This window comes from Columba livia, chromosome 22 (assembly GCF_036013475.1).
Source record: "Columba livia isolate bColLiv1 breed racing homer chromosome 22, bColLiv1.pat.W.v2, whole genome shotgun sequence".
Taxonomy (NCBI): domain Eukaryota; kingdom Metazoa; phylum Chordata; class Aves; order Columbiformes; family Columbidae; genus Columba; species Columba livia.
Window position 1 is genome coordinate 5,818,877 of NC_088623.1, and position 19,424 is coordinate 5,838,300.

General features: G+C 65.4%; 2 protein-coding genes across 4 annotated transcripts; both read right to left on the reverse strand.

Moving 5' to 3' along the window:
* Positions 1-90: 90 nt before the first annotated feature.
* On the reverse strand, positions 91-6,197 carry SARS1 (seryl-tRNA synthetase 1). Of its 2 annotated transcripts, XM_065038925.1 has the most exons (11): positions 5,965-6,197; positions 4,420-4,490; positions 4,171-4,251; positions 3,411-3,569; positions 2,810-2,953; positions 2,403-2,558; positions 1,785-2,006; positions 1,570-1,699; positions 829-986; positions 597-726; positions 91-493 (listed from the first exon to the last, which is right to left on the reverse strand). In XM_065038925.1, exons 1-11 carry the CDS (start codon positions 6,098-6,100, stop codon positions 333-335), a joined length of 1,548 nt encoding a protein of 515 aa, XP_064894997.1. In that variant the 5' UTR covers positions 6,101-6,197; the 3' UTR covers positions 91-332. The 2 variants fall into 2 exon arrangements, with proteins under 2 accessions (XP_064894997.1, XP_021153994.2); XM_021298319.2 differs by having other exon boundaries at positions 597-986.
* Positions 6,198-6,848: 651 nt separating this feature from the next.
* ELAPOR1 (endosome-lysosome associated apoptosis and autophagy regulator 1) lies at positions 6,849-19,362 on the reverse strand. 2 transcript variants are annotated; one of them, XM_065038916.1, is made up of 22 exons: positions 17,315-19,362; positions 14,568-14,688; positions 13,943-14,135; positions 12,956-13,103; positions 12,784-12,864; positions 12,425-12,530; positions 12,206-12,355; positions 11,906-11,994; positions 11,640-11,817; positions 10,879-11,007; positions 10,703-10,793; positions 10,508-10,613; positions 10,288-10,425; positions 9,948-10,202; positions 9,404-9,577; positions 8,414-8,594; positions 8,216-8,312; positions 8,039-8,140; positions 7,710-7,836; positions 7,460-7,638; positions 7,209-7,374; positions 6,849-7,082 (listed from the first exon to the last, which is right to left on the reverse strand). In XM_065038916.1, the coding sequence occupies exons 3-22, from the start codon at positions 14,101-14,103 to the stop codon at positions 7,014-7,016; spliced, it is 2,727 nt and encodes a 908-aa protein (XP_064894988.1). In that variant the 5' UTR covers positions 14,104-14,135; positions 14,568-14,688; positions 17,315-19,362; the 3' UTR covers positions 6,849-7,013. The 2 variants fall into 2 exon arrangements, with proteins under 2 accessions (XP_064894988.1, XP_064894989.1); XM_065038917.1 differs by lacking the exon at positions 17,315-19,362 and adding an exon at positions 17,075-17,260.
* Between the last annotated feature and the right edge of the window lie 62 nt (positions 19,363-19,424).

The following is a 19,424-nucleotide window of genomic DNA, read 5'->3' on the forward strand; positions in this document are numbered from 1 at the left end:
GGGGGGAGAGAAGGGGGAAAGGCTGCCAGAGCCACCCCTCCCACCAGCTGAACCCCCCCCATCCCACCGAACCCCCCCCAGAGACATAGCTTAGCAGTTCTTGGCTTTATTGCATGGAGGGAGGGGACATTTGCCATCCCTGGGGAAGAGGACATGGCACGGGGGGATCCCCCACTCGGCAGGGGGGGCACGGGGGGGCTGAACCCCAACAGCATCAGTCCTTTGTCCCATGGGAGTGCGGTGCTCCGTGCCACGGGGGGGGCATGGCCGCGCCCCAAGCGAAGGTGATGGGCACAGCCCCAGCAGAGATGAAGGCAGGAGGGGCCCAGGACTCAGGCGCTGTTGACGTCCATGTTCTGCATCTGCTCCTCCAGCACCTGCGCGTTGCCCCCCCCCACCTTCTTCTTGCCCCCCTCCTGCTGCTTCTTCTGCTTCTTGGAGAGCTCCTGCTCGATGGGCGCCGGGCGCACGAACCGGATCAGCTCCCGCAGGTCTGGGTGGGGGGAGAGCGGAAACCGCCCGTCACACCCCCCCTGCGGCTCCACTGCCCCCCCAGGAGGAGGGAGGGAGGTTTGGGGGGGGCACAGGGGCGTTACCTGGGGGCATGAAGTCTCGGAGCTTCTCGGGGATGCGGATGCCCTCCTCGGTCTGGTAGTTCTCCAGGATGGCGCAGATGGTGCGGGTGGTGGCACACATCGTGGCGTTCAGCATGTGCACGAACTCCACCTGCCGCGGGGACACGGCGAGGGGGGGACACACAGCAATGGTGAGGACGGGATGAGCAGGAACCCCCCCACACACCCCCCAAACCCAGGAGCTCAGCCTCACCTTGTCCATCATCTTCTTGGTCTGGCCGTAGCGGATGCGCAGGCGTCGCGCCTGGTAGTCGGTGCAGTTGGAGCAGGAGACGAGCTCCCGGAAGGCGCCGGAGCCGGGGAACCAGGCCTCCAGGTCCAGCTTCTTACTAGCTGCGTGGTTGAGGGAGCCTGGGAGAGAGGGGGGGCAGCGCTGGGGGGGGGTCCCACTGCCCCCCAAATGCACCAGTACCAGGGGACGGCAGCCTGGGCTAAAGGCGTGAAGCCTCGGAGGTGACTTGGGGACATGGGGCTCCCGTCCTGCAGCGCTGAGGAGGGGAAGGAGCGTTTAAACGGGATAGTTTTTCTGGGAGAGTTTCCAGGAGGAGTTGGAACACTCAAGCTGTCCCTCTGGAAGGGACAGCAGGGACAGCGATGGCACGGTGTGGTGCCTGGTGTGCCCAGGGCACAGGATCTCTGCAGAAAAGCAGCTGTCTCCTTCCTCCCCGCCCCGGGGCATCTCCTCCTCCTCCTCCTCCTCCTCCTCACTGGGGACGGACGCTGTGGGAAGTTGAGCCAGGGACAAAGAAAACCGAGCTGGGAAGTGGGTCAGAGCCAGGATGACACCCGAGGCGCTGGCAGAGGCGGCTGGTGTCCCCCTGGGCCACCACGGCGCAGAGCGGTGGCACAGAGCGGTGGCACAGAGCGGTGGCACAGAGCCGTGGCACAGAGCCGTGGCCCCGGTGCCACGCGGTGAGGATGCCCCAGCCCCTACCCGAGACGATGTTGACAATGTGGTAGGGGATGCCCAGGGACTGGTAGAAATCCTCAGCCGTGGCAATCATCTCCTCAAACATCTCCCAGGACTTGTTGTCGTGGGGGGACGCGTAGACAAACTGTTCAATCTGCCAAGAGAAAGGGACCCCGCGGTGGCACCGGCGTTGGATACAACCCCAATTCCCGGTGGGAACGCTGTCCTGCTCCTCTCACCTTCTCAAACTGGTGGACGCGGAAGATGCCGCGGGTGTCGCGGCCGTGCGAGCCCACCTCCTGCCGGAAGCACGTCGACAGCCCCGCGTATTTGATGGGCAAATCCTCTGGTTTCAGCCACTCGTCGCGGTGCAGCGCGGCGATGGGCTGCTCCGAGGTGGCGATCAGGTACTTCTCATCGATGGAGCTGTCGTCGGCCTTCTCGCTGCCTTTGCCGATCACCTGCGGGGGGGACGAGAGTCACCGTCCCCCTTCCCCAGCTGCTCCTGCATCTCTGGGGACAGACGCGGGCAGGCAGGGAGGCTTTTCCGCAGCAGGGACAGGACGGCTCGGGAAAGGGAGCAGCTGCTGTTTGCTGCTTGTTTGGCCTCCTTCAAAGGCCCTGCTGGCCTCCTGCCAGCAAGGCTGGGGACAAGCCACCTCCCCGTCACCGCGTGGCCATGACAACCGCGTCAGCCGTGAGGATGGACCCTGGAGACAGGGAGCAGAAAGGAGCTGCTGCGGTGGGGGCAAAGCAAGAAGCTGCATGGCGGTGGCTCGGTCGGAAAGCTGGTGGCCGGAGGGGACGGCGGGTGGCAGACAGTGACACACAGACCCGTCGGGCGCTGAGCCGCTCACCTTGTAGAGCTCCTCGTCGAACTGGCTGAGCTGGGCCACCTCCTGCATCACCTCCTTGCGCATGAAGAAGGGCGTGTAGACGGGAGTGTAGCCCCTGGCGCGGAGGCTCTGCAGGGCGTACTGGATCAGCGCCTGCTCCAGGAACACCAGGGGACCCTGGGGGACAAGGGGAGACAGCGCCTGTCACACACCCCCCGCTGCACCGTCCCTTCTTGCTCAGCAGGTCTGGGAGCACGTTGAGCCCACGCCAGCTCCAGGCCAGTCTGTCCCATGTGATGAGCGTGCCTCACGTTGCCGCAAAGAGCTCAGCGCAGGGGGAGACGCCGGGACCCCCCGTTCCCCCTCGTTTTCCCCAGCTCCCCCTCCAGCTCCCATTTCCATGCCCGTGCAGGGGTCCAGACTCACACCTTAAGGAAGTAGCCGCGGCTGCCGGCGACAACAGCCCCCTTCTCGCCCTCGTAACCATCCACCATCACCACCAGGTCCACGTGCGAATACTTCTTCCTGCAGCTGCAGTCGCCCCAGACTCGCTCCACCTTGTTGTCTGCGTCCTGCACACACACGGAGAGACGAAACGGGGGAGCCCATCACCTCAGCTCCCAGGTCTGTGGTGACACCAGTCTCTGCATCGCACTGGGCCCAGTTTGGAATCCCAGTCCCGATCCCGGCCAGTCGCTTATTATGCAGCCGCTTGGCAGCCGGCCTGGCCCAATTGTGTTCCCCCGGCAAAATATTCCTGCTGGATGAATAAAGGCAGTGGAGGGAGATCCCGGACCCCGCTGGAAGCGAGTTTCCCATGGATTCCCCCAACAATGGCCGCGGCCAGCGCTGTCTGAGCTGCTCTTTGTCCACTCCCGGCAGGAAACGCTGTCTTGTCACGCAGATTTCATTCACCCGCCCGCCGATCTCGGGCTGGGGGTCCCTCCCCGCAGCGAGCCCCCCGCTTGCGGCAGTTGTCTGGCTTTGATGAACCGTCGCAGCCGGCCCCAGGCGCGCTCTTGTCCCTACCTCATCGTTGCTGATGGGCACCGAGGGGTGGAGGAGGTTCCCGATCTCCCGCAGGCTCTCGAAACGTTCTGCCTCCAGCCTCAGGCGCTCGGCGTCGCACTCCAGGATGGCTTCATCAATGAGCAGACGGACTTTCTTGATCTGGGACACCTGCAGAGCCTGCGCAGGGACCCGGGTCAGGCGGGGAAGGGAAGAACCCGCCAGGGATAGGGGGCTGGCAGCCAAGGGTGGTTAATCATGGACCCTCGCCCGACTGACACGAAGCTGTGGGCTGAACACACCGAACAACAGCCCCCGAGGACAAAGGACTGACACAAGTCAGGTCTGAAAGGGCCTGAGCGAGCTGCAGCATCACACAGTGCCCAGCAGTGCTGAGGGGGAGCGGGCAGCTCCCACGGCAGCCAAAGCTGGCCAGCGCCACGCTCATTAAACACGGCAGTTAACGAAGTGGGAAGGGGCACGGGCAGGAAGGAAGGGACTCGTAGAGGACACGGTGTGACTGCGGCTGCTCAAACCCCCCGGGCTGGGGAGCCGCCATGGAGCAAGGCTGAAGTGGGGTTTAGGTGAAAGACATGGGGCAAGAGCTGGCTATCGCTGTGCGGACTGGGGGAAATAAGGATCCTGTGGCTCAGTCAGATCCCCCTCGCTTGCTGCTGGGGTTTCGGGCATCACACACCATCAAATTGGGCAATTACAGGCAATGGTGTGGACAAGCTGAGTGGGCCAGTGTCAGAGTGGGGAGAGACGGGGTCAGACTCACCCCCAGGACATCGGCTGTGAGCTCGTCGAGGTTCTGTGCGTTCTCTGGTACGGACTCATCTGTCCCCACAGGCTCTTTTTTCTGCAGGGGGAGGAAAAAGAAACCCCAGGAGGGTTGAAGAGTAAAGCTCCACGGTAAAAGTCTTCCACAACCATGCGAGGGAGAGGTCTGGAGAGCAGAGACCTGGGGAAGATGCCCCCAATGTCACACAGTGAAGCGCCGCCTGCACCGTCTGCCTGTGTGCCTCACCTTCATCTTGTCCCCGATCGTTTTGCTGCACAGGTTCTTCAGCTTGTTCAAGTTATCGGCACGAAACCTGCCTAGAAACAGAGGGGAAGGTGCAGTCAGGTGCCGCACGAGTGGGAGTGGGGCCGGAGTCCCTGTCCAGCACCAGGAGGGGCCGCAAAGGGAGCAGGAGGGGGGACAGCAGCTCCAGGGACAGGGAGGGTTTGTGGGTGCGAGAGCACGGTGTGGGGCTGGTCGTGATGTGGGGCAGAGATGTGGGGAGCAGGGAACTCCCGTGCAAGGATGTCACTTGAGAACACCCCGAGTGACACCGCACTGGGCCACAGCCACAGGCCAGGCTGGGGCCACTGTGGGCTGGGCACATCCAGGGCTCCGGGGCCACAGCGGTGACATCTGGTGAGGGGACTGGGGGGTCCCTCTTGGTGACACCAGGGCTGCAAAGGGCAGAGCCTGAGACACAGCTGTCCCTTCGCGGCACGGCAGCCCAAACCAGAAACACAGCAAGGCCAGAGATGTTAGGGTGACATCCCTGTCTATGGGCAGCATCAGCCCCACGGGGCAAGATCCAGAGTCAGGAAACGCAAAAGGAACATGACACGGCAAACACGACCCTGGCAGCCACCCACGGCCCCGCAGCACCGGCAGGCGCGGGATTGCATCAGCCGGCTGCTCGCCAGCGCGTCCCGCCAGCCCCCGGTGCTGCCCCCCCGGACAGGCCGGAGCCCGCGGGGAGGGGGCCGGGGCGCAGCCCCCACCGCCGGCCCGGAAAGCTGCCGGGTCCTGTGGGATGAAAGGCCCTCGGATAAAATTAAGGCAGCTGATGACAGCACTGCCGGAGCCAGGGGACGCGCCAGGCGTGATTAAGCAGGGCCGGGCTCATGCACATCAAGGCAATGGGATTAAAAGCGTGTTTAAAGGTGCCTCTTTCATCCCGCTGCGGCGGCGAGGGGCACCGGGGCGCCCCAGGAACTGCGGGTTTTTGGGGCACCCACCCCTGTTCAACTCCCACCACACCCTCCTCCACGCCTGCCAGATCCTGCAGCAGCGCAGGGAGCGGATCCCTGGGGATCCCTGGTGGGGATCCATGTCCAGGCCAAGGGGACCGGGACCGGGGAGCTGCCCCAGGCGTGGAGAGGGGACAAGGGGGGACCCAGCGGGAGACCCTCTCCCCAGCCCCAGGGAAGGGGTGAGGGGATGTGAGCGGGGACAGACCCCGGCCCCACAGGGATCCACCCACAGGATCCCCCAGTCCCGAGGGGAAGGATCCACCGAAGGGATGGGATGGGGCTGGGGGAGGGGATGGGACCCCCCGGGGTCACCCCGCCTGGGGAGGGGGGTTGGGGTCAGTCAGCACAGGGACATCACCCTGGGGCGGGGACATGGGGACATCCCCTGGGGACAGCCTGGGGGGGCTGAGAGAGACCCCCCGCCCGGGGTGTGTGACAGCGACCCAGCCTGGGACAGAGTCCCCTCTGGGGGGTGACACGTCCTCCTGGGGGTCCCGGGGTTGTCAGGTCCCCCAGCCCCCCAGCCCCCCGCCGCACGTACACCTCCGCCAGGCGCCGTCCGCCCGCACCAGCGCGTCCACCAGCGCCGGGTCCTTGAAGCGTTTGAGCTGCATGTCCCGCACCATGGCGGGGTCGCCGCCCTTGTCGGCGCGGAACAGGTCCAGGTCCAGCACCATGATGGCGGCAGCTCCTGCCCGGCTCCGGCCGCGGTCGCTGCGTACGGCGCATGTGCGGGGGTTGGCGCATGCGCCGAGAGCGGGTCTGCGCAGCCGGTGCCGCCTCCCGCCCGCCAGGCGGCGCTTGTGCGTGGGGAGGGGGAGCCGCGGGGAGCAGCGCCCCCTGCTGGAGCGGCGGCGGCGCAGCGGGTCCGAGCATCCCGCGGGGTCCCCGCGGACTCTGGGTGTCCCTGGGCACCCCCGGGGGTCCCTCTGTCTGCTCGGCCACCCTCAGTAGCCTCCGGGTATCCTGGTGGTCCCCGGGTCCCCCCATCCCCGGGCCCGCCCAGCACCCACCAGCATCCTCGGGCATCCCTGTGTGTCCCCAAGCGTCCCCCACCACGGCACCCTATGGCACAACCACGGGGGTGACACGCTGACCTATGTGCCATGGCGGCGGTGGGCAACGCTGTGTCAGGAACTCCCGGCATCAGGCACCCGCTTTGGGGTGGAATCGCCCAAATCGGTCAATCTGTGCTGGTGGCCACTCCGGCACGGGCGGGGGACGGGGTGGGGTACGGAGCCAGTGGCAGCTGTGGCACGACGCTGAGTGGCACGGCATGGCACAGCCACAGTGCACCGGGCACTCAGCTGGAGCTCGCACACGCGTGTGCACACGTGTGCTACACCTGTGCGCACACTCAACACCCCCCACGCTCACACCCACCCACACCCCCCCGGTGTCCCGATGCCCATCAGGACACGGAGCCATTGTACAAACCCCACACCTGTATTTGGCATTTTTTGGCGCTTGGCTGGGGGGGGGACACACAGGGAAAAACGTACAAAAGCCGTAACGAAGCTCCGGTCCGAAGCGGGTCCCTAAGGCCACGTTGTGGGGGGGTGGGAGGGCGCGGGCGGCCCCCCCGCCCCGTCACAGCTCCATGGCGGTGCTGCCGGACGACGTCTTCAGCGGGACGGAGTCGAAACCGTCCGACGTTCGCTGCGGTGAGCGCGGGGTCAGCGCCCCCCCCGACCCCCGGCGGGGGAAACTGAGGCACAGAGCAGCCACAAACCACCCTGCGGCTTCTCCCGGCTTGTGCTCCTCCCCCACCCCCCCCGCCCTTACCTTGGATGTGAGGGACTTGATTTTGCCAAAAAGCGATCTTTTGGTGGCGAAAAGCAGGTCGTCCTCGGCGTCCTCCCCCTCCATGATGGCGCAGCTGTCCGGCGCCGGCAGCTCGCTCTCCTTGGCCGCCGCGTTCATCACCAGCTTGGAGTATTTATACTCCAGCCTGGGGACAGCGAGGGGACAGGACGGGTGGCATCAGCCCCCCCGTGGCGATGGCCGTCACCCCCAAATCCCCCAAAACCGCTCACTTTTGGTTCTTTTTCCAGAAGTAGGCGGCGAGGGCGGCGAGCAGGACAGCGGCGCAGGTGCCGGCCGAGATCCCAACCTTCAGCCAAAAATCGGCGCTCCGGCAGCGCCGCACCCTCTGTGCCGGCAAACTCTGCCCACCGCGGCACAGCCGGGGCTCCCGCCACACGTAGGTGGTTCTCTGGGGGGATATGGGGGCTTAGGGGGGTGGGGGACCCCCCCGGCCCATCCCTGTGGGTGTCACGGTGGTACCTGGATGCCACCGACGCAGGCGCTGACGATGGGGCGATAGTGGCTGGCGGAGCAGCGGGGACAAGCCTCGCCCGTCACCCACAGAAAGTGGAAGGTGCAGCCGTCACAGGTGCCCTCAGGGCATTTGCTGGGGGGGGACAGGGAGAAAAAAAGAGGGGGAGGCTCTGCTGGCAGAGACAACGCAGGGTGGGGGACACGGTCCCCAAAGCAAAGCACCCACGGGATGCACCCCATGGTGGAGATGAGGGTGCCACCCTGGTTGGGGGGGTGAGGATGGTGTCCCTCCCCTCCCCAAAGCCACCCCGGTCCCCGGTGTCGTCCCCACCTACCTGGGGACGCTCAGGGTGCCGGCGCCCGGGCGCAGGGGGTCACAGCGCAGGCGGATGGCGGTGGCACGGCCACCACTGCAGGGTTGTGTCACATCGTTGGACCTGCAGGGGACATGGGGGGCTCAGAGTGGGGACAGAGGGGTCCCTGTGCATGTCCCCTGGGTCACCCACCCTCACCTGTAGAAGAAAACGACGTCGGGCAGGTCGGGGTGGCCAGGGGGGAAGTATTCTGGGGGGGAGGTGACGCCGTCCAGCGTGGGGCCGGCGGTGACACCTGTGATGACAGCGGAGTGTCCTGGTGGCACCGGGGTCCCAGGGAGGGGACAGTGAGGATGAAGGCCACACACAGGGGTTGGGAGACCCCCCCAGGCTCACCCAGGAGTCGGTCGGCCAGGCTGACGGGCTGCGAGGACACGGGCATCTTGTAGCCCATGACATCAGGTGGCACCAGGATGGCCTGGCACACGTAGGACGTCACCACGCGCGCAGGGTCCCCCTCGCCCGCCGGCAGCCGCGCGTCCGTCACGTTGTCGGTGCAGGAGGCCATCTTCCTGCCCTGCCGTGGGGAGGGTGACAGGGTGACACTGGGCGGCGATGGCACACGCGTGTGTGTGTCTGCGAGTGACGGTGCACGTTTGTGTGCGCACAACCACACGTGTGGGGCTGTGTGCTTGCAGGTGCACGTGTGTTTGCACGTCTGCGTGCACAAGTGTGCATGAGTGTTTGCATGGCTGTGAGCAGCTGGGGTGTGTTTGTATGACTGAGCGTGTGTTTGCACAAGTGTGCACACGTGTGAGTGTTTGCATGACTATGTGCATGTGTGCACGCAGGACTGCAGACGTGCCCGTGTCTGCACAACTGCGTGCCTTTGCACGGCTGCGTGTGCACTTGTTTGCAAGAGTGTGCACACGCGTGTTTGCGTGCGTGCATATGTGTTTGCATGACTATGTGCACGTGCACGAGTGTGCGTGTGCATTTGCATGCATACGTTTGCATGACTGCAAGTGTGCATGTGTGTTTCCATGAGTGTGTAAATGTCCTTGCATGACTGTTCATGCGAGTTTGCACAGCTGTGCACATGTGCGTGTATGACTGCAAGTATACCTGTGTTTGCACAACCGCCCGTAGGCGTTTGCATGTTTGCACGACCGCCTGTGTTTGCGTGACTGCATGAGTGCAGGTGTCTGCACTATATCTGCATGCACACACGTGGGTTTGCACTATACCCACATGCACACGTGTGCTCCCGTCCCCACGTGCCCCCACCCCACAGCCCGGGGGAGGCACCGTCCCCGTCCCCGTCCCCGTCCCCGTCCCCGTCCCCGTCCCCGTGCCGCCTGCCCGGGTGCTGCTGTCCCCCCTCACCTGGTTGCCGCAGAGGCTGATGCTGAAGTGGTGGAAGTACTTGAGGCCCTTGGCGGTGAAGCTGGGGCCGCTGGCGAAGGCTGCGCCGCTGCCCAGCGCCGAGAAGTCGTAGTGCAGGATGTGGCCGGGCAGTGACAGGGAGAAGCTGCAGTTGTTGTAGCAGAGGGAGCGGAGCTGGGGACAGGAGGTGACATCAGGGACAGCTGGGGGCTGGCGTCACCCCAGCGGGGACAGGGGGTGTCACCCATTAGGGACAGCGGGGGCCATCCCCTTGGGAACAGGGACAGCTGGGGGGTTGGTGTCACCCACCCATGGTCAGATACTGTCACCAACCCTGTCACCCATTCAGGATGGCTCTGGGTGCTGCTGCCAAGCCCTGGGGATTGGCATCACCCACCCGGGATGGCCGGGAGCTGATGCCACCCACCTGGGACATCTTAGGGACACGGGGCTGGTGTAACCCCACAGCATCACCCATGTGGATGGCTGGGGGGGGTTGGCATCGCTCGTGGGGACATGACCCCCCACCCCCAGGGACAGTCACCTGGTTGCTGCGGGTGCCGGGGCCGCAGGGGTGACAGGCGGGGGTCCCGTCCGAGGGGTGACCCCGCAGGTAGGTGCCGGGGGGGCAGGGCTGGCAGGTCCCCGAGCTGCGGTCCACGGCGCTCCCGGGGGGACAGGGGGCGCAGGAGCCGGCCGGCTCGGGGGCGCAGCGCCGGCAGAAGGATGCCACCCCCCCCAGCACGTTGGTGACGTTGACCGAGTAGAGCTTGGCCACGTCGTTGGTGTAGCGCCGGCCCTGGCAGCGAGAGCATCGTTCAGCATCACCAGCCCGCGCCCCCTGGCACCTGCAGCCCCCCAGGGGTGTCACCCCTGTCCCTCACCGCCCCGTGGTAGGGGGTGCGCTGGAACGCCCACGTGAAGCTCATGGTGGCGTTTTTCTCCACGACGTAGGTGTAGGATTGCTTCCCCTTGGGGCCCGTCCACGTCTCCACCGGCGTGTTGCTGCGGGAGTTGACGCCCTGCAGGGACAAGGGAATGGTGGGATGTCCCCAAACCCAGCGTGTCCCCTCAAACCCCACTCCCCGTGCCCCCCCAGCTCACCACCATGAAGTAGAGCTCGCAGCCGACGCTGCAGATCGTTTCGAAGACGAAGGTGATCCTGGCCACCTCCTTGCTCTCCACGTCCTCCAGCACCGGGCTGGGAGGGCTGGGGACAGTGTGGGGACGCTGCTGGGCTCTGCCCCATGGTGATGTCCCCCTGCTCCCTGGGACACCCCGGCACTGGGGACACCTCACCTGAAGCCGGGGACCACCAGTGTGAGGATCATGAAGTCGTTATCAGAGGCTCCCCCCGCCGTGTAGATGTAGTCCCCGGCCACCTCCCAGCCTGCAAGGACACGGTGATGGCTCAGTGGTGTCCCCAGCTGCCCCCGCAGGAGGGGACAGTGGAGGGACAAGCATCCCGGCGCTACCTGCCATCCCCTTGTACTCGAAGTTGATGCCGCTGAGGACGGTGGTCTCCATGTTGGGGGGCAGCACGTTCCACCACTTGTACTCCAGCCCCAGCGCCGGCTCGGTGCCCGCCGGGCAGCTGAGGCAGCCTGGGGACAGGGGGGACAACCCTGCACGGGGGCGGCACCCGCCTCCCCCCACGGCGGGGGGAGCACTGCGCACGTGTTTGCGTGACTGCACGTGTTTGCACTACGTCTGCGTGCACACACGGGTGATTGCACTATACACGCATGCACGTGTTTGCACAATACAGGCACACACATGTGTTTGCACTACATATGCATGCACACATGTTTGCACTATATATGCATTTATACGTGCATGTTTGCATTATATACACTGGCACATGTGCGTGCTTTCACTATATCTGCATGTACATGTGTGTTTGCACTATGTATGCATGCATATGTGCATTTGCACTGTATCTGCATGTACATGTGTGTTTGCACTATGTATGTATGCACATGTGCATTTGCACTATATCTGCATGTACATGTGTGTTTGCACTATGTATATATGCACATGTGCATTTGCACTATATCTGCATGTACACGTGTGTTTGTACTATGTATGCATGCACATGTGCATTTGCACTATATCTGCATGAATGTGTTTGCGCTACATCTGCATGCGTATGTTTGCACTATATACACATGCACACGTGTGTTTGCACTATGTGCACACGCATTGTCCCCACCGGAGATGCTGGGGACATCCTTACCGGAGCCGTTGGAGTAGGAGCCGTAGGGACAGGGCTGGCAGGCACTGCCGTTGCTTTTGGCAAAGCCGGGGTTGCAGGGGGGGCACCTGGTTTTCACCCCCGACGGGGGCAGTTTCGTTGCCTGGGGCAGCTCCTCGCTGCAGATTTTGGGCTCTGCCCACTTGAACATCAGCTGAGTCTGCCCGGGGGGAGCGGAGCGGCTGAGCTGCGGTGGGGGGGACATGGGGACAGCGGGTCCCAGCCCCATGATGTCCCCCGGGCTGTACCTCGCCGTAGGCATCGCAGGCGGTGTGAGTGTAGAAATAATCCTTGTCGGTGCAGGGTGGCCGCGGTTTGCAGGATGCCGAGCCGGGTTCTGCCACCACGGGGGGAGAGGTGGCAGCTGAGCCATGAGGGGACAGCACCGCTGTCCCCACAGGGTGCCTGTGTCCCCCCAGCAAGGGATGGCAGCTCCTCCCTGCCCCTCGCGTCACCTTCCCCAGGGCTGAGGGTGGGGGACAAGGGATCCGGGTGCCACCTGTGGGTGAGGGGGCAGAAGGAGGGGACCCGCGGGTGTCACCTCTCACCGGCGTAGGTGGCGGGCTCGCAGGGCTGGCAGGCGGTGGCCCCTTTGCTGGAGAAGGTGTCGGCGGGACAGAGCTGGCAGGCGGAGGAGCCGGCGGCGGGGGCGAAGGTGCCGGGTTTGCAGGGGAAGCACTCGGAGGTATAAGCCACCCCTGGCAGCGGGAGGGGGCTCAGGATGGGGCAGGGGGCAGCGGGACCCCCCCCAGGCTGCACCCACCTACCAGTGATGCCGATGTTCCGCACCAGCACTGGCTTGGGCACCTTGGACCAGACGGAGAACGCGGTGGTTCGCCAGTACAGCACGTTGTTGCCGCGGCTCAGTTCCACCTGCAAAAGGGGTGGGGGGTGCCTGGGGGTGCTGAGAGGGGCGGGGATCCCACTGCTGGGGAGGGGGTGTCACCCGTGTGTGGGGAGTCAAGGGACTAAACCCCATCTGCTGCCACCACCCGTCATCCCCCTCTGCATCCCCACAGAGCATCCCCTCCCTGGGCGGGGATACAAGGGACCCTGGGGGGACACAAGGGACCCTGAGGGTTGCGCCGAGGGACCCCCCTGTGTCACCTTCCGCCCCCCCACTCACGCTGTGGAACTCCCAGCCCTTCTCCGTCGTCCGCATCCAGCGTGACTCCTCCACCGTGGGCTGGCACTGGTCATTCTGCACCTGCAGGGCCAGCGTGAGGGTGTCCCCTGTCACCAGGGATCCCCCATGTCCCCAGGGACCCCCCATGTCCCCAGGGACCCCCAGCACCTACAAAGAACTCGAAGACGATGCTGCTGTCGGGGTAGATGTACTCGAAGGACACGGTGCCCGACTGCTTGAGGCTGACGGCGTACATGAGGGTGGCCGTGCACTCGTCCGTGTTGGAGGCCACGTAGTCCCCAAGCGGCACCCACGTCGACCTGGGGCGGGTGACACAGACCCTGGGCTCTGTCACCAGCCTGAACCCCGTGGCAGACAGGATGGGGACGCAGGGGGGGGATGTGACAGTCCCCAGGCGGGTGGTGCAGGGAGGAGGCGTTGGACATGGGGGTTTGGGGACAGTACGGGGAACCGCAGGGACCGAGGATGGAGAGCTGGGGACAGCCCAGGGGACACATCACTGTGCTGGACCCTCATCCCTGGGGGATCTTTCTGTCCCCGAGAGGCGGGTGGGCTGCGGGAGGAGAGCGGGAGCTGCGCCGGGGATTCAGCTGAATAATTAAAGCGCTGCTGGAAGTAGGTTACAGCTGCCACTGCGGAAATGCTGTGGTGTTGGGGGGGCTCGGTGGCTTTGGTGCCACCGGCTGGCGGGGAGCTTGGTGGCTCCAGTGACACTGGTTGGCAGGGGGGGTTGGTGGCTGCCGGCAATGAGCAAAGGGCTGTGCTGGAAAATAAAGGCACTGGCTTGTGGTGCAAAAGTGGGGGGACTCCCATGGGTGCCCTGTCTCTGGGGTGGGTGTCCCATGGGGTTGGGGTCCCGCCACCGTGGGTGAGGATGATGTCCCCTTGCTGTGGCCGGGGTGTCCCTCACAGTGTCCTGCTGGAATCACCTCCCAGGGAAGGTGACAGGAGTGTGGCAGACAGAGTGTTGGGGAAGTGGGGTGCTGTCAATGCAGAGGTGTCCCAGCACCCATCCTGTCCCCATCCCCGCTGTGCCAGGGTCCCCACATCCCAAAGCATCCCTCGGGGAGCAGCAGCCGGGCTCCAGCCCCTGTCCCCATTGGGGACGAGTCGTGCCGGTGGAAGCGTGGGGACTCACGCCGTGCAGTTCTCCACCGCGTCGCCGAAGCCGTCGTCCACCTCCAGGCTGGTGGCCACGTTGGCGAAACCATGGGGCACCTCGTCCCACTCGTCGAAGCGGACGCCAGTGCCCAGCGAGTAGGTGCCCTCGGCGCAGGGCCGGCACGCCTGCGCCCTCATGTCCAGGAACTCACCCGCCTTGCAGGAGAAAGCTGCCCCAGGCAGCGAGGGGGTCAGGGCGCTCAGCCCCGCTCCCCCAGCGCTGCTTCAGCCTCCTCATCCTCATTGCTGCTCTTCGGGTGCTCCCTATGAGTGGAGGCACCCGGCTGGCTCAGGGAGCCCTTGTCCCAAAGGGCGCTGCAGAGCCACAGCACACCCAAGGTTTGGGGGGGAGCAGATTTGCATCCCCCCCATCGCATCCCAGCCTCCCCGATGACAGTGACAGCTGTAACAAGCTCAATGCTGGTAACGAGCTCGTTGTTGCCGCGCAGACGGGTCCCGTCGCTGCCTTTGAAGCCATCGCGCTGCGGCGGAGCTGATGAGACGCTGCGCTCCATCTCACCGCTCCTCTCCCCCCTTGCCCTCATTTCTCCCCCCGCCCGTCCCACACCCCAGGACCCCCCACTCCGTCCCCCCAACCTTACAGCACTCGGTGCCCTTGACGGGGTCCGGGAGGCCGGTGCAGAGTCCCGGCGTGTGCGGCACAGCCACCCTCCAGCGTGACCCTGTGCTGTCACACGCTGTGTACTCATAGTGGTACTCGGACTGGAAGAGAAAACACATGGGGGGGCTGCGGTTCCCAGACCCCCATAGCACTGCATCCCCCGGGGCTGCACCCCTCCCGGCACACTCCCTGACTCCTCTTGTGCTGGTGTTTTTGGTTTAAGCTGTTGCTGTCCCACAGCATCCAGTGCCATGGGAACCAGTGGGGAGGGATGCTCAGGGTGGGGGTGCTGGGGAGTGCTCAGGGTGGGGGGTGTGAGGGTGGGGAAATGCTTGGACCAGGGTGCTGGGGTCCCAGGGGATGCCAGGATGCTGGGCCAGGGAGATACTGAGGCCAGGGGTAGCCATGGGTGGGGCTTCAGGTAGGATGACCCCCCCCAAAACATGTGCCCCCAGGGTTCCAAACCCCAGGGAGAGCTGGGGGGCACCCGGGCCACGCTCACACCCCCAGGACCACCCTGACCACCCCACGGGACAAGACAACCCTGGTGCAGCGCTGGCACCCGGCACCGCCGCCCCCTCCTCGCGGCACCCCCAGCACCGGCGGGCAGCCAGAACCCCGCGCGGCACCGCGGGCCTTGGCGTGGCCCGAGCGCGGCCGCACGCGTTGCTCATTAAACAGGCTCCTTGGCGCAACCCGGATGCACCGTCCTGCTCGGGAGCCGTGGTGGGACCCCCCCGGCAGAGCTGCTGGGAGGGAAGGAGAAGGGCTGGGGGGAGCAGGGCACCGTGACCCCCCCGTGCCGCCGCCAGCCGCTGTGCCGGCTCTGGCCCAAGGCCAGCGAGGAGCTGTCGGCAGGGACAGGCGCTGCCCCGCCGGCGCGGTTAATCCCCGGGCAGGGCGAAGGCCGGGACTGGCTGCTCCGCGGTTGGTGCCGGTGCAGTGGGGGGTACCGGGGGGTGAGGGAGCGATGTCGCAGCCCCCCCGCTGCAGCATCCCCGGGGTTTCAGAGCCAGGCGCCGCGGCTTCGTGCTCCCGGCAGACGCTGGAGCGTGGCAGGTTGGCGAGAAAACAACACTTTGATGTTTCCCCGTCAGCTGGAAACAACAGTGATGGGAGGGGAAAAGGGGACGGGGGGGGGGACAGCTCTACCTGCAGCACTCCCCACTCACATACAGGTCCCACCAAGCCCCCCCGGCCCTGGGATGGGGACACAGAGGAGGGTGTCCCCCCCTGGGCCAGGACGGGGGCACCCACAGGTCACCCTGGCTCTCAGCAGCCCTGACCCCCGACATCGCTCTGGCTGCTGAGGGATTCCCTTGGGAAGGGGGGGGGTTTCCCTCTTCTCCAACTTTCTCCCCCCCCAGCACAGACCCGAGTGGCTGGGACGACTGACATTAGTCGCTCCCCTTTGGAAAAGCCTATTTTATTTTTTGTTTAATCTTAGTAAATTGACCTAATTCAGTCCCGGGGTGGCTCTGCAGCAGCGGGGGGACCCCAGGCTGCCACCGCCACCCTGCCCGGACAGGGAGGGACAGGGTCTGTCCCCTGCCAGGGGGACATAGTGACCGGGGACGTCACCCATGGGAGCGATCCCTCCCAGGGACGGGCGCCAGCCACACTCTATTGTTTCCAGCTCTGGGCCGTGGAACGAACACACACACACACACACACACACACACACACACACACACACACACACACAGAAACGGATCACGGCACCAAAAAACTCAGTGGCCCAGATGAAAAGTGGCCGCAGGTCAGGGAGAGCCGGGGGGGCTGGGGACAAGGAGCCCACGGGGGGAAATTCGGCAGCTGGCAGGGGGCTGCCCCGGCACCGCTGTCCCCATGCTGGCCAGGTCCCGGTGAGGGGCAGAACCCCCCAGCTTTCCCTCGCAGGACACTTTGTCCCCACTTGGCCACCACGTGCTGGGCAGCGAAAGGCACGTGGCCGATGGGGACACGTCCCTCCTGCTGTCACCACCCCAGCAGCGCTCGTGTCTGGGGAGGGTTTGGGGACATCCTGACGTCTCCCTGGGGTCAGCAGTCGACCAGGACACAGGGACCAGACGGGGGACACAGACGTGGCCCCAGGGACAGCCAGGATGACCCTGGTTGGGGAAGGGGGTGTCCCCAGAGACCCCCAGCAGCAAAGCCACCTCCCCCTCTACCCACCCCGGTACTCCCCATCCTTATAGAGGACCCCATGTAGTCGCCCCCAGTATGTACATTCCCTATAGGAAGCCCCCGGGGACTGGTCGATCCCCTGGGAGCTCTGCCCCAGCCCCGGGCCCTCAGGGGGCTGGCCAGTCCCCCGCTATACGGACCCCCCTCCCATCCCCGGTGCCACCGGGATCCCCCCATCCCGGTCCTCCCCATCCCACAGGGACCAGCCCCGGACCCGCATCCCCCGCGCTACGGCGACCGGTTTCATGTACCGGGGGGGTAGCGGTTCCCTCCCCCGCCTCCCCGTTCCGGTACCGGTACCTCCTTGCAGACGTGCAGCCGCTCCCCGGTGCGGCCCGGTGTCACGGCGGCCGTCAGACACAGCGTCAGCAGCCCCCAGCGGGCCCCGCTGCCGGTACCGGCCATGGCGCAACGGCGGCGGCAGCGATCGGCCCCGCGCGGGCACCGGCCCCGCGGCCCCGCCCCCCGCAACGGCCCGGCCCCGCGCGCGCACCTGCCGCCACCTGCCCCCGCCCCCGCCCCCGGCACCGGGAACCGCACCGGGCATCACCATCCGGGAACAGCATCGGGAACGGCACCGGGCACCATCATCTGGGAACGACACCGGGAACAGCACCGGGCATCACCATCCGGGAACAGCATCGGGAACGTAACCCCCGGGAACGGCACCGAGCATCATCACCCGGGAACGACACCGAGAACGGCACCGGGCGTCATCATGCGGGAACATATCCCCGGGAACGGCACCGGGAACGTGTCCCTGGAAACAGCGCGGGGCACGGGCGGCTGGGAACGGCACCGCCAATGTTCCCCCGGGAAGGGCACTGGGTGTCATCCCCGGGATTGACACCGGACACGTTCTGCCGGGAACGGCCCCAGCACCGGGTCTGCACCCCGGGAACGGCCCCGAGCGCCCGCCGTGCACCGGGAGCGAACCACCGGGAACGGCCCCGTGCAGCAGCATCAGCCCCCGGTAACGGCCGCTTCCCCGCGGCCCGTCCGAGCGGCGCTGCCCGGCGCAGGGGGGGCACCGGGGCACGGTGAGTGCGTCCCCGTGTCCCATGTCCCGCCCCCCCACCGCAGGGCGGGGTGACAGAGAGTGACACGGCAGAGGGGACAGGGCATAGGGCTGGATGGGGGACACAGCTGCGTGTTCTGGGCACAAGGGGAACTGCTCCAGCTGTGGTGGCACAGACAGACATGGGACACGGTCGTGGGGTGGGGACACTCCTGTCCCCATGGTGGCTTGGGGACATCACACCTCCAGTGGCCCAGGGCCACGGCTGGCGACACGGTGGCACAGGGGGGTGGCTGCACCCCGCAGTGTCACCTCGGCAGATGGAGACCCTGCGGGACCCCGCTGAGCTGGTGTCCCCTCCCGCAGTGTCCCCACAGTGCAGCCACTCCTGCCAGAATGGTGGCATCACCTGGTAGCACTGGCTGTCCCCTCAGTGCCACTGCAGCTGTCCCCTTGTCACACGCTGCCAATAAAGCACCAAGGAGCACAACTGGGCTGTCACCCACGGGTGTGCTGGGGGGACAGTGTGACCAGCCTCCTGCCAGCCCTGAGCACCCACACAACGCTTGCACACCTTGCACGGCCCCGTGTGACACGCGCAGGTGGCGCTCACAGGGCCACCAGCGCCACACGCACCCTGTGTGCGGCTGGCACGGTGCTGTGGGAAGGGCACACGTGTTGCACAGAGCTGGCACAGCCTCTTACACACCTGCTGCGCGTCACAGCGCTCACACAGCCCCGTGCAAGGCTCGTGTTGCACAGAGCCCTTGCACACCAGGGGCTGGGAGAACCCAGCGTGCAGCTCACACGTGTTGCACAGTGCTTGTAGGGCCTTCACAGTATCACAGTGTGTTTGGGATTGGAAGGGACCTCCAAAGCTCATCCAGTCCAATCCCCCTGCTGGAGCAGGAACGCCCAGATGAGGTTACACAGGAAGGTGTCCAGGCGGGTTGGAATGTCTGCACAGAAGGAGACTCCACAACCCCCCTGGGCAGCCTGTTCCAGTGTCTGTCACCCTTACTGAGAAGAAGTTTTTTCTCAAATTTAAGCGGAACCTCTTGTGCTCCAGCTTGATCCCATTACCCCTTGTCCTATCATTGTTGGCCACCGAGAAGAGCCTGGCTCCATCCTCATGGCACTCACCCTTTATATATTTATAAACATTAATGAGGTCCCCCCTTAGTCTCCTCTTCTCCAAACTAAAGAGCCCCAGCTCCCTCAGCCTTTCTTCATAAGGGAGATGCTCCACTCCCTTAATCATCTTCATTGCCCTACGCTGGACCCTCTCCAGCAGTTCCCTGTCCTGCTGGAACTGAGGGGCCACAGCTGGACACAATATTCCAGGTGTGGTCTCAGACCTCGCACACCACAGGCTGCCACACGCCATGCGCGCTGCACGAAGTTTGCACGGCCGTGTGCGACAGCGGCGCGCACCGCGGAGCCTGCAGAGCCCCGTGCGCAGCTGCCGCACGCCGCAGGGCTGGCACGGCCCACGCAACGCTCACGCGAGCTCGCAGAGCCATGTGCACAGCCCCTGTGCGCCGCAGGGCTGGCGGGGCCCCGTGCACCACCTGCACACGGTGCACCGAGCTCGCACGACCCCGTTCAAAGCCCTTGCAACGCTCTCACTCG

Coding starts and splice junctions, on each gene's coding strand:
- SARS1 (XM_021298319.2), bottom strand. CDS start 6,100: ATGGTGCTGGACCTGGACCTGTTCCGCGCCGACAAGGGCGGCGACCCC. Junction 3,570..4,170: donor TCACAGCCGATGTCCTGGGG/GTGAGTCTGACC, acceptor GTCCCTGCGCAG/GCTCTGCAGGTGTCCCAGAT. Junction 2,007..2,402: donor TCGACGAGGAGCTCTACAAG/GTGAGCGGCTCA, acceptor TCCCCCCCGCAG/GTGATCGGCAAAGGCAGCGA.
- ELAPOR1 (XM_065038917.1), bottom strand. CDS start 17,179: ATGGCCGGTACCGGCAGCGGGGCCCGCTGGGGGCTGCTGACGCTGTGT. Junction 10,794..10,878: donor CGAGTACAAGGGGATGGCAG/GTAGCGCCGGGA, acceptor GTGTCCTTGCAG/GCTGGGAGGTGGCCGGGGAC. Junction 7,639..7,709: donor CCTGCGTCGGTGGCATCCAG/GTACCACCGTGA, acceptor ATATCCCCCCAG/AGAACCACCTACGTGTGGCG.